The 17,414-nt window shown below is 50.4% G+C and overlaps 1 protein-coding gene and 1 long non-coding RNA gene across 7 annotated transcripts in view; one reads left to right on the top strand and one right to left on the bottom strand.

The window, feature by feature from the left end:
• Positions 1-10,813, bottom strand: part of LOC111139025 — a 77,341-nt gene extending 66,528 nt beyond the window's left edge. For all 5 annotated transcript variants that reach the window (XR_002640074.1, XR_002640073.1, XR_002640075.1 and 2 more), the window contains exon 1: positions 10,751-10,813. This is a non-coding gene — a long non-coding RNA (uncharacterized LOC111139025). The remainder of the gene's footprint in view (positions 1-10,750) is intronic.
• The window catches only part of LOC111139024 (cell adhesion molecule 3), a 28,488-nt gene that overhangs the window by 5,176 nt on the left and 5,898 nt on the right, over positions 1-17,414 (top strand). The window contains exons 2-6 of one of the 2 annotated variants that reach the window (XM_022491118.1): positions 12,348-12,449; positions 14,456-14,596; positions 15,094-15,246; positions 15,887-16,024; positions 16,359-16,529. In XM_022491118.1, coding sequence (XP_022346826.1) covers positions 12,348-12,449; positions 14,456-14,596; positions 15,094-15,246; positions 15,887-16,024; positions 16,359-16,529 — 705 coding nt within the window. The remainder of the gene's footprint in view (positions 1-12,347; positions 12,450-14,455; positions 14,597-15,093; positions 15,247-15,886; positions 16,025-16,358; positions 16,530-17,414) is intronic. The other variant, XM_022491119.1, reaches the window with a different exon arrangement.

Raw genomic sequence — 17,414 nt, forward strand, 5'->3', positions numbered from 1 at the left:
GACACACTTTGGTGTTGTCATGCCCTGGTGTCTCTGAGGGGACACAGGTCTGTGGCACTATTTCCCTCATTAGAAAATACTTTTATTCATAATTGACTGTGGCAAATGAAAACCCCCTCCACCACCACTAATACTCAGGTAATCATCATAATTACTAAGGCTCATGTTGACAAACTCAGTCTGGTGGTGGTCCTCACTTTTTTTTTCATTTTATTTTATTTCTTTTCAGTGTCCCAAAATTCATTGTTTATGCACCACACCCTGGTCCTCACTTTTATATGATCTTGGATATATATATATATATGACAGGTTCAAACAAAGTATTTCAGGAGGCCTTTTAGAGCAAGTGATGGGTATAGCATGATCCTAACAGAAGTCCTGATGTCTGTGGTTTCAGTCTGACTTCTGGAGAGCTGGATGCCTTAATCCATGATCCCTGTTCCCCTCTGCTTTTTGAGGAAGGAACTGGAGCTCTGAGCTCTCCATGGTGCTAGCCCCCACAGCCACTACAGGCTCTCTTTGCTGCTCTCCGTGGTCCTGCCCTCCCTCCAGACTTCCCAATTTCCACCTTTCCTAAGGTGCATCTCCTTCCCCTCACCACAAACACATATGATCTTGGCTATGATCCCTGACCAGCTCCACCAGGAAGAGGGGACCAAACCTTGAGATATACATATGAAAGGTGCTCACGACCACCTAAACAACTGTAGAAAGGGGACAGAAAGAGCAAGTGACACTGAGGTTGAGAAGAAGAACTGTTTGAAATGCTTAGGAGACGAGGGCCTATGGTGACCTCAGATGGCCTTGGAAGAACTGGATGTTTTGCCATATGTAGAGTCATAAATGAAAAACAGAACTACAAGTAGTCCTGTTTTAGATTAAGACAGTATTGCTCATACACAGTAGTACCACATCTGCCCTGTAAGTGTGGAACACGTAAATGTGCCCACCTCAGTTTGCTAAGTACGCCCCTCTTAAACCACCCTGAGCCTGATGACCAACTCAAACTGCCCTGTCACAGTGCTTATTTTCTCTTTTCCCTCAGCCTTAGCAGTGAATACAAAGATAATACATACTGATGAATTATCCGAATAGATATTATTAGAATTAGAATTATTATTATATTAGAATATAATAGAATTATCCGAATAGAGGAATTTAATATACGAGAGGCACCAAGACAAATACCAAAACCCTGACTCACATCCCCCATCTTTACAACCATCTTATCCCAGAGGCCAAGTCCTTGGCCAAATCTCAAGAGGTGCGTCTTTATTTTTTTTTTATTTTTAAAAATTTTATTTATTTCTTTGACAGACAGAGATCACAAGCAGGCAGAGAGGCAGGCAGAGAGAGAGAGAGAGGTGGAGGCAGGCTCCCTGCTGAGCAGAGAGCCTGATGTGGGGCTCGATCCCAGGAACCTGGGATCATGACCTGAGCTGAAGGCAGAGGCTTAACCCACTGAGCCACCCAGGTACCCCAAGAGGTGTGTCTTTAAACTGGACTCTGCTACTCTTTGGGGGTATCTGCCAATACTGATGATGTCATATGCAGCTAGGAGTGGAGAACGTTCAGCCCCTGCCAGTCTGAGACTAGACAGCCTGTTCCTCCCATTACGCTGGAACCACACAAGCTTATCGTCCCCTACATGCTGATTTCCCCATATCAATTTCTCCATAATAGTTCCTCTAAGAGTTAACACTGGTGAATGACCTACAGCAGCATCTAGTTGGGGAGGCAAGCTTCCAGGATGAGTTTCCAGGGCCCCTCTTCCATCTCCTCATGTGAAACAAGGAGAAACTTCATTCCTCAAGGACAGGTAATGGAAGTGATTTATCTTCATGAGCGAGCCTTCAGGAAGACAGAAGTTGGGTTACAGTAACAGCTGGAGTATCTCCCATCTAGTCATCTCTCTGAGCCCCCTGTCCTCATGGGCAGCGGACATGTTTCAGAAAGGATTCTAATGCAGAGCTTCCAATATTTTCTTTTCAAAATGTGTATCATTCTTCTGCGCTGAGTGCCTCCCTCTGGGATTCCTTAAACCTCTCTCTCCCTGTCTCCTAGAGATCTCCAGGAGAATGATAAGAAAGCTAAACAACAAAAAGAACTTAAATGTAGTTCTTCTCTAAGGATTTATTTTTCCTTACCCCAGCTAGACCTGCACTAATTGTGTATTGATTGCTAATTATAAGCACCTTTGGTTCATTTATTTCCAGTTCAGGGTCAGGAAGGTCAGATGCATCACCTTGCCCTAGGGGGAAGAAGGAACAAGAAATGAAGGCTGCTCTCTCAGCCATTCATTTCTAAGCTAACCACTACTTAGCTCTGCACTTCCTTCATATAATCCCAGATATTAGCTAGGCAGAGTGGGGAACCAGTACTTCCAATACCAGATTTCATTGTGAATGTGCAAATCCTGGCTTCCTACACTTATTTGTCTTCTTCTGTTGCCCCGATTCTTTGCTTCCAATCCTGATTCTAGAATTCCAGCCAAAGCCTCATGGTAAAAGGCTCCAGAGAGTGAACTGGTTTCTAGAGTGTCTGACTGAAATACCTGGTACTTCTTAGAAACCCAGCAAGACTCTCATAATTACACTGACGACAAGTAACTTGAGACTTAGCGTGGCTTAGGTCAACCTCCGAAGAGCCTAGAGCCAAGTTCTTTCCTTATTATAAAACAAGAGGCCAGTTTTGCCATCTGCTCCTAACCAGTTGTCCCTCAGCAAACGCAAAAATGATAGTAGGACAACTGTATTCATTCTTACTAACTCTTACTCTAATTCCTAAGGATGAAGTCTCCCCAAACACATATTATGTGTTTTCTCCTCTGATCCTTATTCTACCATCTCAATCAAATATAAAAACCACCACTACTAAGCCCGTGGGCCTCACATATTCTCATTTATCCTCAATTACTGCTTCATGCCAACCCTCTTCTGGTTTCCAAGCCCTGGAGTCCAGTGTCAGTGACAGATGGCCTGAGCCTCAGCCCTTGGGAGGAGAGAGGATTCTGTCCCTCTCCTGGGGTTTTTGAGCAGAAGAGAGAGCCTAAATTCTGCTTTGGGGAGAATCTCTGAGTTTAAGCCATATGGTTTTCTGGAAGTAAGGGGTTCTGACTAATAATGGGCTGCGGAAAAGGGCTCTGTATCTGGGTCATAAGAAAAGCTGTGTTTGTGTCAGAAAAAAATAAAAACAGAGATACAAATAGTGAAAACTCTAGCATGTGATGTGTGTTGAGGGACACATGCTAAATGAGAGAAAGAGGGTAACTCGGTTGGAATATATATGTACATCATGGAGAACAAAAACTGAGTATATACCCTCCTCAGAGAAGGGACTCCATGAAGGTTTAAGAAAATAACAGGAGATCTGTGAGGCCCTGTTGTGGGGACCATGAAGTCTGTAGCACGGAAGAATATGTCTGTTTCACAGAAGCGCTCAGCTGCCCCCGGAAGGGCCAAGTCAGGCTAACTGGACAACGTGCCACCCTCTGGAAAACACATTTTTTATGTGAAAAAAGTGAAAGGAAGAGATGAAGTCTGTTAGGACTGAGGGAGGGGGCCTGGAGCAGTGTGGGTGTGCAGAGCGGAACATATCTGTCTTCATGTAATGCTCCTCACGGCTGCCTTGAACCCCTCAGCCACACCTGACTCTCGTGATGCAGTGGAGGGAAATAGTAAAACCAGAAGCAGCAGAGATGAACGCTTTCTTGCCTGACTTCGAACAAGTAAAACTCTTCCCAGCATTGTTATCCCCCACACCAAGCCAGTGGGCTGAGGTATCTAAAGTAGGACTTTCGCGCCAAGGAGAGTACAAGAGCCTGCTGAGAAAGGGAGGCCGTCCGTGCGCCCAAGCAGCCTGAGGCTCCGCAGCCCAGACTGGGTCCCTCAGGGAACCCGCTCTTTACCTCTCGCCTGTGCCCCAGGCTACCTTGCCCATTCCCAGTCCCTCCTTTTCTGCAAACATACTGTGTCCAGTAATCTGGTGGAATTCTGCATTCGTGTACTCCCCCCTGCCTCTGTTAGGTGTCCTTTCCCATGTATGTTCCAAGATGGGAGATTTTTCCCCGGTTCTATTCCATACGTGTGAAAGCAGAAAGGTAAATTTAGGGGAGGGGTATGAAGTACCTGCCCCTGGTTCAGGGGGACATCTCAGAGTTCAGACAAAGCCCAGCTTCCTGACTCACGCATCAGCCTGCAGACCCCGGGTCCCACCTGTCCTGATTTCTGCTTGCGTGAGCGTGTGTAGGAGGGGAATGAGGAGGTGGGGTAATGGACGCTCCCAAAATGGCTCAGAGCTACTGTCAAGGGAGTGATGTCATGCCCAGCCTTGCAGGCTTACCTGAGCAACAACGGGTGAGACAGCCCCCTGCACAGACCCGGGCCGCTCTCCCAGCAGCTCCTCCCGAGGCGTCCTCTTTGTTCTGCCTCATCCCCTCCCAGCCTCTTAGTCCAGAACAGTAGATGCTTGTCCCCAGGACACAGCCCAGTCCTGCGAGGAAAGAGCTCAGCCTGGGGAGGGGCTCTTTGGGGATCAGATCCCCTTCCTCTCTGCCTCCCAAATGCAGTTCTTGCTACAAGACAGTACTGGCTACAGAGGGGCTTGTTTCTGTTGGGGGCCAGCCCGGGGCTCCCTCCCAGTGCTAATGCACCGAGAACACTGACTCAATAGCAAATCAAAGCAACAGCTGTCCCCACCTCCTTCTCCGCCACCCACTTCCCAGTCTCCGCTCCTCAGAATCTTAACTAAGTCTCTGAGGGGCCCCCTCAGCCTACCACAAGCCCACTTCTGCCTCCAGATTTTTCTCTCTCCTGAGCTCAAGAATAGGACATGCTCCTCTGCTTTCTCCCCTCCCGTAGCTGTCCCCCTCCTCACGGCCAGCCCTGCATCCCGCCACTCTCCACCGCCAGAGGCCAGCACACGTGTGTGCGCACACAGCCTGTCCTCAGTCAGCCTTTTCACAGCTAAGGGCAGGGAAGTGCCTTCTGCCTCTTGGTGTCCTCTCTGGAGAGATGTGGAAGCAGCCAGTAAGGCCCTGAGTCTGTGAAGATGCCATTCTTCACGGCTGCAGGAGCTCACACCTCGTCTCATCCCACCTCTAACCTGCCTGGCGTTTAGGAGGCTTCCTTGCTTTGAGGTCCAGGGTCCTGGGGGGACTCGCTACCATACAGAGATGGGGAGCAGAGAGGGTAGATGTCACAGAAAGTAAAATCACACCAGCTGGTAACTTAGCCTCTGAATCCCTTGGCCCACAGGACTGCAACCAAATGACAGTAACCACTGGGGACGGGCTTCTAACCACGGGTTCCACCGACTGCCTGTGTGACCTTGCCCAAGGGCTCAACCTCTCTGAGCCCTGGTTTTTCTTCTTTAAAATGAGATTTGCACTAGATGTTACTTTGGGTTTGTGTCACATCTCAAAGTCTATGCTTCTAAGAATGATAGAGGAGAAAATATTTTGGGGAGGACTAGGCATAACAGAAGGAAGAAAGGAATCATTGTTGCTAAGAGGGGGTAAGAAAGGACATCGATTCCATCCTCTGTGTGAGAGAATCAAAAAGATTTTAGGATTAACTACCTCTGGCCATTAGGGGTCAGTAGAAAATGACCAGATGAGTTTTAGGAAATATACAAAATGTATTTATTCATGACATATTATAGTTTGGTACTTTTTTCTAATATTTGGGTAAGACAAAACATTTGGAATAACAAAGTTTGCTTTTGGGGTTTTGGGGAGTTTTTTGGTTTTTTGTTTTTTGGTTTGGTTCTCTTTTTTTAATGAAAAGAGGGTTAACACACAGATAAGCTTTTCTTCTTAACCCCACCCTCACACCCACCACAGGCGAGCTAGCCAACGAACCCAAAGATTCCCTCCTCCTCATTCAGCCTGGAAAAGCTTAGCCACACACCATTCCAAGCCCAGGAAACAAAAGCCTTTCATTTTCAATGACCTGCTTAGGATGGAACCAAAAGGCATCTGCCAACATTCAGTAATAAACCTGTTGAAGCCTGGACCAGCCCCTTCCAAACCTAAATCTCTTGGATTACCTACTAGCATAGGATCCCTGGTTCTGCAGATCTGAACCTCTTGGCCACGCTTCAGCAGGCCACGGGACAAATCAGCATAACAGGCACTTCTTCTAGCGAAGGTTCTCTTTCTCACTCTGTTTACCATCTATTTTCACTTATATACTGCATGCCTCCTGGGACAGTACAGCAAGGCTGAGAGAGTTGTGCCTTCTGGGCCCAAGAGGCTTCTGGGAGCCAGAGGGAAAGGAGGTAAACAAGACTCCAGGAGGAAAAGCCAGACGGCAACAGAAAGAACGGAGGGAGGAAACGAGCAGTGGGGTCTCAGTGGCCCTGCCAGAGAGAGGGTGGAGGGGAGGCCGAAGTGACAGAGGCAGGCTGCTGGGGCGTGACTGAGCTCGGAAGTCCCACAGGAACCATGAGCTGGAGCATCCCTGAGCTCAGCCAGGTCACCCTTTAGGCGATCCTGGAACCTGGGTGGGGACAGAGGCCGATCCCAGTGGAGCCACAGAGAGAGCAGGAAACATACCTGGAAAGACAGGAAATCCCAAATTGACAAAACTCCCACCTCTCATGACCCCAGCTTTTGTCTGACTGCACTATAGTATAGAGAGAAAGAAAGAGGGATTGAGAGCTCGGGGGAGGACAGAGTTCGAAAGGGACAGAAAGTGGAAGTAAGAGTTTTTCGACACTCAGGCCCTCAGTGCCCTAGACAAGAACCACCACGGTAACATCAGCAGAAGTAGCGTAATTCCCAGCAGCACACGAGGAAGTGTAAAAGTATGAAACAAATTCTTTTTCGATCAGGGTGTTGTGCTCTAAATTCTCTCAGGTCAAAGGGACTCCCCCCAGATCTCAGAGTTAGCATCTAAATCAGTACCCGCACAGGACTGGCCCACCTTCCTCCAGACAGAGAATCGGACATTCACTGTTAAACGTGAGGCTCTGGGCACACAGCAAAGGTCCAGGGACTGAGTTCTAAATCTGATTTTGCCAGACCCATTCTCTTGTGGGTGTGATCCACACGTACACAAGGATTCACGAGTAGCTCAGGTCAGGGAGGAACCCAAGAGAGATCCCCTGGCCGGGGCACCTTGTAAAGGGTGTGGGTAAATGAACCTAAAAGTGGGTCCCTTCAGTATTTTGGGCCACAGCCCCCAGTGTGTTTTTCCCTTGGAGATAACACTCCTCCACCCACCTGTCATGGTAGTCGTGAGGAATAACAAGTAGGCTGGGATGAAGAATATTTTTAACTGTGGAGTTAGAAATGCTGACTCATCATATCACCATTGCCATCACCATCATCATCAACTCCTACTCAGGGAGCTGGTTTTCTCTAGTCAGGAAAGCGAAGCTCTGGACCCAGGTGTCTGCAAGGCCGGCAGTGGTGACCTGGGAGCGCGTCGTCCCTGTCCCTCCATCCCACCTGTGACCCTGTTCACGGGCCTTAGGGCAACGCACCATAGATTCCCAGAACAGACAGGGCAGGGAAGACATGAACCGAGCAATCGGGACTCATACTGGCACATTCTCTCAGGCGTCCCTCCTAGCATCCCTCAGACAGGAGACATTCTACATTGCCATTCATTGGCATCGCTCATTTATTTATTCAATAAATATTTATTGAGCTCTTACTCTTTGTGAGGACATGTGTTATGAGTGAAAACCTGAGTCACAGGTAGCACTGCACTTCAAGGGCGCGCTGCTCAGTCCCCAGTTCCCACCTCTGCTAGTCTTAATGTGAACAATGCATCAGAAGGACATGGGTGGGGGAAAAGGCTACTTTGTCCTTTAAAATGCCAGGAGTCCTAAAGATACTAGAACCCGCGGATAAATAAACCAGGAATTAAGAAACCCCCAAGGCAACTGAAGGCAAACAAGACACTCTTTTGATTTTCAGCCCAGACACTGGAGTCCCATGAAAACATGAGAGGATTCTGTTGGTTTTAACTACACGCATCTGCTGCTTGGTTAACGGAAAAGTCCCCCATTGTAAAGCTCTTGGGGGTAAATGAAGTATCCCCCAGAGGTATAGATGAAGCCACATGAAGAAATCCAATTAACAAGGAAATTCGGCGAGTGTAAGCCATCCCATCACCACACAAGCCCTCATTCCCAACTTGCTACATTGTTACATTGATCATTTTACAGATGAGCCTGTGAATATTGTTTCGTGAGCCACCCCAGCAGCAATGCAGGAAAGAAGGAAAGAATCTTGACCCCTAGAAACCCTATTCTCCCCCCTACACACACACACACACACACACACACACACACACAGAGGGAGACAGTGCAGCAGAGATGTGCATGAAGTTTGGGCTCTGAGGTCAGAGGGGTCTAAGTTTGACGACTGTCCCATCCCAACACTTACTGGCTACGTCACGTGGATGAATTACTTAACTTTTCTGAGTCCTCGCCAACTCATCCTTAACGTGTGCATGATAATACCTGTTCTGGATAATGATTACAGAGCACCTAACTTGGGCTTTGACGCATACAAAGTGATCAATAAATATCGATCCCCACCCTGTTGTAGCTCCTAGAGCTTCAGCCTCAGGATGGTCTACCCTCTCCTGTGTCCTATTTCTTCCTTCTCCTGTTTGGTTTGCTGGTCCTTCTCAACTGGCAAAGGCTGAGCCGAGTTCTCACAACAGAAGACGCTCAGCATCTTGGATTCATTTATTAAATATGTATTTATTATGCCCCTCCCATGTGCAGTCTGCTGCATTAGAGTCAATGCTGGATACAGAGATGAATCAGATATCAACCCCACCTGTGGAATCTTTATAGTTAGGAGGGAAGCCAAACTTCCTGTACCACACAGAGCAATGCACAGCTTAAGAAAAGTAGATCAAGTGTTGCAACTCAGAGAAACCAGAAGCTAGTTCCATCTGGGACAATTAACGAAGACTTCTCAGAGGCAGTGCCACAGAGGGTAGGCTTTAAGCACTGGTGGGGCTTAGATGTATGAAGATGGGTGGAGGGCATTATCAGCAGGGTTATGGTAGGAAAGGGAATGTAGGCAGGAAAGCCAAGGGTTTATACAAAACTCAGACTGGCATCATGTCTGGGATACGGGTAGGATAAAGGAAAAACAAAGTTGGAAATCACAATGGCATCAGACTGCCCAGGATCTCAAAGGCCAGCCCAACACATTTGAGTATTATGTGCAGACCATGGGATTCAGTGAAGCCTCAGAAGCAGAAAGACCATAAGGCCCATTTGAATAGAATCTCTTCACCGCTTTTCCCTATGATTAGCCTGATTTCATCCCCCCCCACCCCCCACGACACCCACACACAAGGGGCTCTGTGGTCCAGACTGCACTGCCCTCCAGGGTCCTGCCTGAGCAGAAGGTCAACTGTGTCCACTGCAGAAGTGTCCGATGCCACCCTTTCAGAGGGTTCCTGAGCTTTCCCTTGCAGTTGGAGTACACGGAAGGAATCTACGCTGATGTCATAAATGAACAGCACAATCTGAACCCAAAGTCACAAGGCCTTTGCAACCCCGGTCATAATTTCTGCTACTTATCCATGTTTCTGTTAATAGCATTATAATCCCTTGTCCACTGCTGGGAGCCGTTCTGAATTTATCATTACAGGTGCACAATGTTATAAGAACAGTGAGGAAACTTTCAGGCATACTAACAGTTCTCAAGAGAAGACATGAGATCATAAGTAGTTTTCAGAACTAGAGGGAGAAATATCACTGCAGCAGGGAAAGGAAAAAAAAAAAATACATACACACAGTTATATGTTCACCGGCTTCTTAAAACGCTACAAACCAGACTGAGTTCCCTGGAAATCTACAGACAATGTAGGCCATTTATTGGAGAGTATCCGTTTTAATTATCAGTCCCCTCATCTGCACCATTCAATGTGGTTTGAATGGCCTACCTTCCCATGTCCCATATTCATCCTACAGAGGGGGAGAAAATGCCAACGAAAGCCAGGAGAAGGGGAGAGTCAAAAGAAATAGAAATAGGGGAGAACACCGAGGGAAGGCAGCAAAAAGCATAGAGGAGAGAAGGAGCAGGAGAGTGGAGACGAAATCCGCGCTGCCGTTGGGCATATCCATCCCCTGCCTGACTGCCAGCGGACCCAGCACAGCACCAGGTGTGTCTGAGTGAGTGACCAGAGCCAATTTAATGCACCAGGAACCCGATCTACCCTAAGAGCTGAAGCTACGAAGCTGAATAAGGTCAGGCCTCTGCTCTTCACCAGCTCAGAGTTTAGATGGGGAAACTGATCAGCAAACAAGTGGACAGCGGCACAATGGGCAGAAATGCCACACGAAAGAGAAAGGAGATGCTGAAAAAGCTTTGAGAGCCCCCGGGGAGAGAGAAAGGAGATTCTTGAGAGGTGTGCTGTTTGTGTGCCTCTAGGTAAGCCACGGGACCTCTCTCAACCTCATCTCTAAAAAGCGATGGTTTGGCTGCCCGTCTCTCAAGGTCGTTTTGTCAGCCAGTGAACCGGTGGCTGAAGATCCGCCCTGCAAACTGAAAAGTCCTGTGCCAAAGTTTCAGATGGCTATTCCCTCCGCTCACCTGAGCAAAGGCCTGTTCTGTGCCCACTGCACACAGCACCAGGACTGGGGGTGGTCATCTGAGCACCGACTCCTCTCTGGCTTCTCCTTGTCCCTCTAGCACCCCAATCTGCCTTTCCACCCCCTCTGTCCAAGCACCCACAAATACACAACCTGGAAAAGAAGATCAAACACTCACCAGCGTCAGGTTGCCTCCAGCCTTGAAGTCCGCGGAAGGCAGCGGGCAAGGGCCTGGCGCGGGGTGGGGTGGGGTGGGGGGCACTGCAGGGTCTGAGAGCCCCCCCGCCCACCCCGTGCCAGCACTGGCCACCTCTCCGGGCAGCCTCAGCCTTCTTGCCTCCCTTCACCAACACTTTGCCGCCTGCTTCTCTCCACGGAGTGCAGGTGCTCGGCTGTCTCGTCTCTACTCTCCTCCCCATTTGGGCATTGGTGCTTCTCCTCTTGGAGATGTTTTCTCGAATCTCCTGGAGGGTGTGTGTGAGGGCCCCTGGAGGCCGCTGACCCTTGGAGGCGCTCTCAGGCCCTAGCCCTCTTTCTCCGCCTCTCCCCTCCCTTCCCCTGCTCCCCACCCCCACCTGCCCCGTCTCCCCTTCATTCGAATTCCGCAATGCCCCCCTCGTCCCGCTCCCTATCTTCAGGCCCACCTTTCAGTCTGATCTCGCACCCCTGGCCCGCATCCCGGACCCTGCCTAGCACCGCGGGGGCAGCGCTGGCCTGTCCGTTTCCCGCGCGCCCCCGGGTCTGCCGGCCAAGTTCCCGCGACTCCCCGCCCGGGATGCGCGGTGGCTCCGGACTCTGCTCGGCAGCCGATGACGTCACTGAGCCTTGCGCCCGTGATTGGCTAGTTCTGGGCCTGCGGCGGGAGACTTTGGCCGACTCTCAGGGCTGCTTTCTTTGTCCCCCGGCGTCTTCAGGTGGAGCTCGGGAGCCGGTCCCTGGCGCGTGCGGCGTGTGTGCGGCGGGTGCAGGGGCCACCGGCCGGGAAGACTAGCGGTGACTCAGGCCCCGGGGTTGGCTGTGGCGGGCAAGGAGCAGAGCCGGGGGGGATCAAGCGGGCAGCGGCCGGGTGCCCCCGAGAGTCCCAGCTGCGCGCTAGCATAGCAGGTGGCCGCGGGGGCTCCCAGGCCTGCAGGAAGTCGTAGGGGCCTCAGCTGGAAAGCAGCAGAGCTCTGCACTTGGGATCAGGCTTACATTTCCAGTCTTCGCTCTTCCGTTTGTATGACCTTGGGCAAGTCACTGCAGCCTGCTTCCACGCTGCAAAACAGGAACCAGCGCGTTTATTCCACAGGTCTACGAAAAGGGTTAAGAGTAAACTAATTAAGAGTAATCTAACTGTTAGATCTGTTGTTATTTTAGTAGATAATATGGTGTAGCCGAAAGGATCCTGGATAAAGAATGAAAAATATTCCTTTATCTTTACTGGGATGACTTTCACCAAAGTGACTTTTAACCTCTGTAGGTTCCATTGTCCTCATCTGTAAAGTGGGAGAACCGGACCAGAGGACCTTTAAGGTCTCTTCTGGCTCTGACGTTGTATGACTGACTGGTAAAACTTAGCATCCTCCTTTTATCCCGCCTTCGGAGAAGAGCTCACTTCCTTCTCTGGAACTCTCATTAAATCTCTCCCCGTTGTGAGAAACCCACTTCTCTTAGGGATCCTGGCAAACCTGCTTTTCACTAAGGGCCTGCCCTCTCCCCGCCCCCAACCACCGAAGTGTCCCAGACCATAGCAGCAAATATGTAGGGCTCATCCTTGATGGAGATTCTCTCCCCAGGCTACTGGCAGGAGCAGGATTTGGAGCTGGGAACTCTGGCTCCACTCGGCGAGGCCATCAGCTCCACAGTCTGGAGCAGCCCTGACATGCTGGCCAGTCAAGGTGAGAATCCAGGCCCCTCATCTCAATGTCCCTCGGTCCCCTCCACCATCCTCACATCATCTCCCACTCATGTTGCCTCTGCCCTGTGTGCTCACACCCCTCATTACCACGCAGCTCCATCTGACATCTTAGTCCTTAGTTCCACACCACCAACTTCTCTCGCACCCACACCTCTTCCCTACTCCAGTGTAGAGCCCTCTCTATCCCCTCCACCTTTTCCCCCCAAAGTAAAATGACTCCAGGAGGAGGGTATTACTCAGAATAAAGAGGTTCTGGAAGACACAACCTGAGGTAGAATTCTTCTACCCACAGATAAGGGGATCGCTCGTCAAAACTTGGTATAGAGTGAGCGGTAAATGACAGGTTTCCCAAACCTTTCGTTCAGATGCTTCAGGGATAAATCACGTCCCAGTTTATTCAGCCAGCTCCATCTCTGGCTCACTAATCTTGAAGTCACCATTTAAATTTTCAAGCCAGGCAGTTACTTGAGGAACATTCCCATGAAAAGGCCACTGCATTGAGAGTCGAAGAGCAGGGGCGCGGTCCCCATGGGAGTCCCCGGTTAGCAGAACGATCGTAGGCAATCATTCATGTCCATGGCCTCATTGTCTACATCTATAAAATGAGGGAATTGGATTCCATGATCCCTAAGCTCCCCCTCAGTTCTGTTATTATTCTAAACACCAAAACCAGCAGCCAGACTTTGTGCTCCCACGTGGAGACGGACACCCCAAAGCACCCGTGCTTCTTACCAAGCCCAGCACATGCCACCTTCTCTCCTTGGGGCCCCTTCTCTGCTAGGAGCATCCATTATGTATTTCTTGGAAACGGAGCTCTGGTGACCAGGGAGGAAAGGAATAACAGAGAGGGCAGGGGTAAGGTCAGTGCCAGGGGGAGAATGGGGACTATTTAAAACTACTCAATTAGGTAATGCAGGAAGTAAGTTTCTTGGCTTCCGATTAAGAGAATAATGCTGCTGCACTAGCTTAGCCCCACCGGAGGGATGGTGAAGATGCTTCAGAACCAGCTGGAGGGTGTTGTGGATTTTAGTCCCGCAGAGGCTGCTGCTCTCCCGTCGCAGAAAGTCAGTCCCAGAGACGAGGGACTGAGCATGGGGAGCAGAAGCCATGCTGTGGGGAACATGGAACAATGTCGAGGGGGAGGGCTCCCGACCAGGCCAACTAGAGGGCCCCTCCCTAGGATACCTTGCCTGTCCTTTGTTTGTTTGTTTAATTTGGTTAAGAAGAGAAGGGTGAGAAAGTATTTCCATCGCATGGCAGGGAAAACTTTAATCCTTTAAAATAACAGGAGGGGGGTGATTTGGGTTGGTGTGTTGAGAAGACGGTTGTCCTGGTACCAAAAGAGTGTCAGCTGATGATGAAGGGAAGTTATTGTGGGAGGAAGTAAAGTCTATGCCAAAATGTTTCAGCTTTTCTTTCTTTCTTTCTTTCTTTCTTTCTTCTTCTTCTTCTTCTTCTTCTTCTTCTTCTTCTTCTTTTTTTGAATCTTTTTGGTTCCTTATTCCACAGTTTTATCAGCTCCCTCTTATGTAAATGAATGTGGGACCCAAGGCTGACTTGGCCTTCTCCTCACTTTTAGTTTGGGGATTACTGGTCTCAAGCGCCTCTCCCATCCTTGCTCGTAGAGGCAGGCGGAGGCAGGGAGGCGGAGCGTAGACTGACAGGTGCGTGTGCGTGCTTTCAAAGTGAACGGCAGCGCCTCTCAGGAGAGTTGCATGTGCGGTGCTCTGTGTAGATCGGGACGCCTGTGTTCCCCTCCACTCAGCAAACATTCAACAAATGACTGTTTTTCTGTGTATTGCAAGCAAGAGGAAATAAGGTCTGTCTCCCCTTCCCCACCACCTCTGCTCCTTCTCCCACGATGCCTTAAGAGAACGCAGACACGGGCACCTTGGACCGTCTGGGTTAGATGAGGCACGCTTTGGCCCAGAAGCGGGTGGAGGGGCCGGGCTTCCTCAGGGCGCTGACCCTCTTGCGCTCCTGCAGATAGCCAGCCCTGGACGTCAGATGAGACCGTGGTGGCTGGAGGGACGGTGGTGCTCAAGTGCCAAGTGAAGGACCACGAGGACTCGTCTCTGCAGTGGTCCAACCCTGCCCAGCAGACTCTCTACTTTGGAGAGAAGAGAGGTACTGCCACAGGTCTCCTCTCTCCAGGGGAGCTGTGGACTGGGGCGGGGGTCCGCGGAGCCCAGGGCAGCATGTGCCTGGGGTGCGAAGGCTGGGCACCTGGAAGGTGTGCTGTTTGAGGAGGCAACAAGCCAGGGACTCATCTGCACGCTCCAGAGAAACCATGGTGTTACAGCTCCGACCTGAGCCGTGCACCGTCCTCCGGGGGCGACACCTCAAAGCAGCCCTAAGACTTAGCTGGTGTCAAGTGTTGCCCCAAGTACTTCACAAGGCACCCCCACGAGATTCAGGCCTACTTTTCTGAGCATCCCTGAGGCCACTGTGCCTGCCCAGTGGCTCAGGAATGTGACGGCGTAAAGAGGGCTCAAACTCAGGAGGAGTTCCCCCACCCCAAACCATGCTGGAGCCCTTCTCCCAAAGACTCTGGCCTGGAACTGGAAGATGACCGTGAAAAGTGCCAGTAAAAGCCCTGCTCCCCGTTCTCCCAATGTCCCCAGCCCTTCGTGATAATCGGATCCAGCTGGTTAGATCCACTCCCCATGAGCTCAGCATCAGCATCAGCAACGTGGCCCTGGTGGACGAGGGCGAGTACACCTGCTCCATCTTCACCATGCCCGTGAGGACGGCCAAGTCCCTCGTCACTGTTCTCGGTGAGGCTCCCTAACCCCAGGGGCTCCGCAGCATGCCACTTTGCAAACACAAAGGTGAGCCCCCGAGGCAGTCAGAGGCCCAGCGAGTCTCTGAGCATTAGGGGAAACTTCAGTTTGTGCTTCCTTTGCAATGGAACAAAATGCAGAGTACGGGGTTCTGATCCTTTCTGCTCTACTTACTGTGTGCTCTGGGAGGAATCTCTTACTCCCTCTGAGCCTGAATTTCCTAAACTATGATAAAAAAGATGCTGACGTCTATCCTGCATACCTCCTAAGACTGTATGAGGGAAACACGAGAAGTCTTTGCAGTGTTGATTCTAAGGTCCAAGTACCCTCCTGCTGCTTATGTGCTCTCAGCTGGGTCCTGTGTTTCAGTTTCCTTCTGTGCTCCCCTGGGCTTTACATCCTTTCTGTAGCCAGCCAGTGGTGCTGTGGGATGCCGGACTACGTACTAGATCTTCCCTGTGGGTTCTTAGGGAGGAGATGGGAGAAAAAGATGATTTCTCTAGTCTTCTACCCATTCTAACCCGAAGTAGGACTCATGCATCCTGAGTCCCTGAGAGGCCATCTCTGCAGGCAGAGCTGAGGTCACCTCATGGTGCCTCTCCTTCCTATCTTGGCCGTCCCCCTTCCATGGCAGGAATCCCACAGAAGCCCATCATTACTGGCTACAAGTCATCATTACGGGAAAAGGAGACAACCACCCTAAACTGTCAGTCTTCTGGAAGCAAACCTGCAGCCCAGCTCACCTGGCGGAAGGGCGACCAAGAGCTCCACGGTAAGTTCTCCCTGCTTTGGGGCTCAGGGGGAGAGGGTAGGATGGGTGAGGAAGAGAGGGGTACATGTCTGCGTGTGCATGCATCAGCATGGTGTAGGAGAAGGACAGGTGTTTTGTGCACACTTGTGTGTGTGTGTGTGTGTGTGTGTGTGTGAGTGTGTATGTTAGGGCCCACATTCTCCCTGTGTGTACATCACCATTTCACAACTTTCTAAGTTTGTCTAAGTGGAGACTCGCCATCTGTATGCCTGCCGTGGGCCCACACTGTGTCTGTATGTTAGGGCTCACGCTGTGTCTGTGTGTATGCGCGTGGACGTGTCTGTTGTTACTCCAGGAGAACCAACCCGCGTTCAGGAAGACCCCAATGGTAAAACCTTCACCGTGAGCAGCTCAGTGACATTCCAGGTTTCCCGGGAGGACGACGGGGCGGACATCGTGTGCTCTGTGAACCATGAGTCTCTAAAGGGAGCTGACAGATCCACTTCCCAACGCATTGAAGTTCTATGTATGTGGTGGGCTTGTGGGTGAAGAAGGGTCAGGTATGAAATGGGGGTAGGGGACAAGAGCGCGCGTGGCTACGTGCAGCACCTCGCGCAGATGAGCGATGAGTCCACGGATGATGCCACCAGGCTGAGGGTCAGCAAGCTTCTTGGGAGAGGGCCCAATAGCAAGTATTTGAGGCTTTGGGGGGGGTCACACGGTCTCTGTCTCAACAACTTAATTCTGCTGTTGCTGCAGGAAAATAGCCATAAACTTTATGTCAGCACATTAGTGTGGCTGTGTTCCCATAAAGCTTTATTTACAAAAACACACAGCTGGCAGGATTTGGCCCCAGGGCAAGTTTACCAAGTCCTGAGCTAGGCCAGGGATGTACCGCTAGATTGTGAGCTCTGGCGGCCACTGTAACAAGCCGGGAATTAGAAGACGCGGGGCTGGTCTCCCCTTCCCCTTGCCCCCCACCGCTAGGGGCTGTGCTAGCTTAAGGAAATGGCTTCATCCAGTGAGCTGGACTCTTTCTTTCCTCTAAGAGAAGATGAACCTGGTGATCACTAAGGCTTCTTCCTAGACCAACACACTGTGATTTCAGGATCCCAGATTTTCCCTGTGGTCCCCCAAAACCCGAGGGTTCTCGGGTTTCTGACCTACAATGACCACTGTCACAGTCCCTACTCCAAGCCTTTCCAAGGGTCCTCATTTCTCTGTGGACTCTGCCTTGAGTATAGACAGGAAACTTTCACCCTCTCATGAGAAACTGTAAATTTTCTGAGTGTGGGAACCAAGAAAAAAGAAAAAGTGCAAAGACAGAATACAGAGAATCATAAAACAATGCATTTCTTGTCCTAACTTCTCTAGAGGCTTGTCATTATCCTCGAAGAACTCAACTGCTTAA

The sequence above is a fragment of the Enhydra lutris genome, unplaced genomic scaffold, assembly GCF_002288905.1.
Source record: "Enhydra lutris kenyoni isolate GAN:26980312 unplaced genomic scaffold, ASM228890v2 scaffoldscaffold94, whole genome shotgun sequence".
NCBI classification, from domain to species: Eukaryota; Metazoa; Chordata; class Mammalia; order Carnivora; family Mustelidae; genus Enhydra; species Enhydra lutris.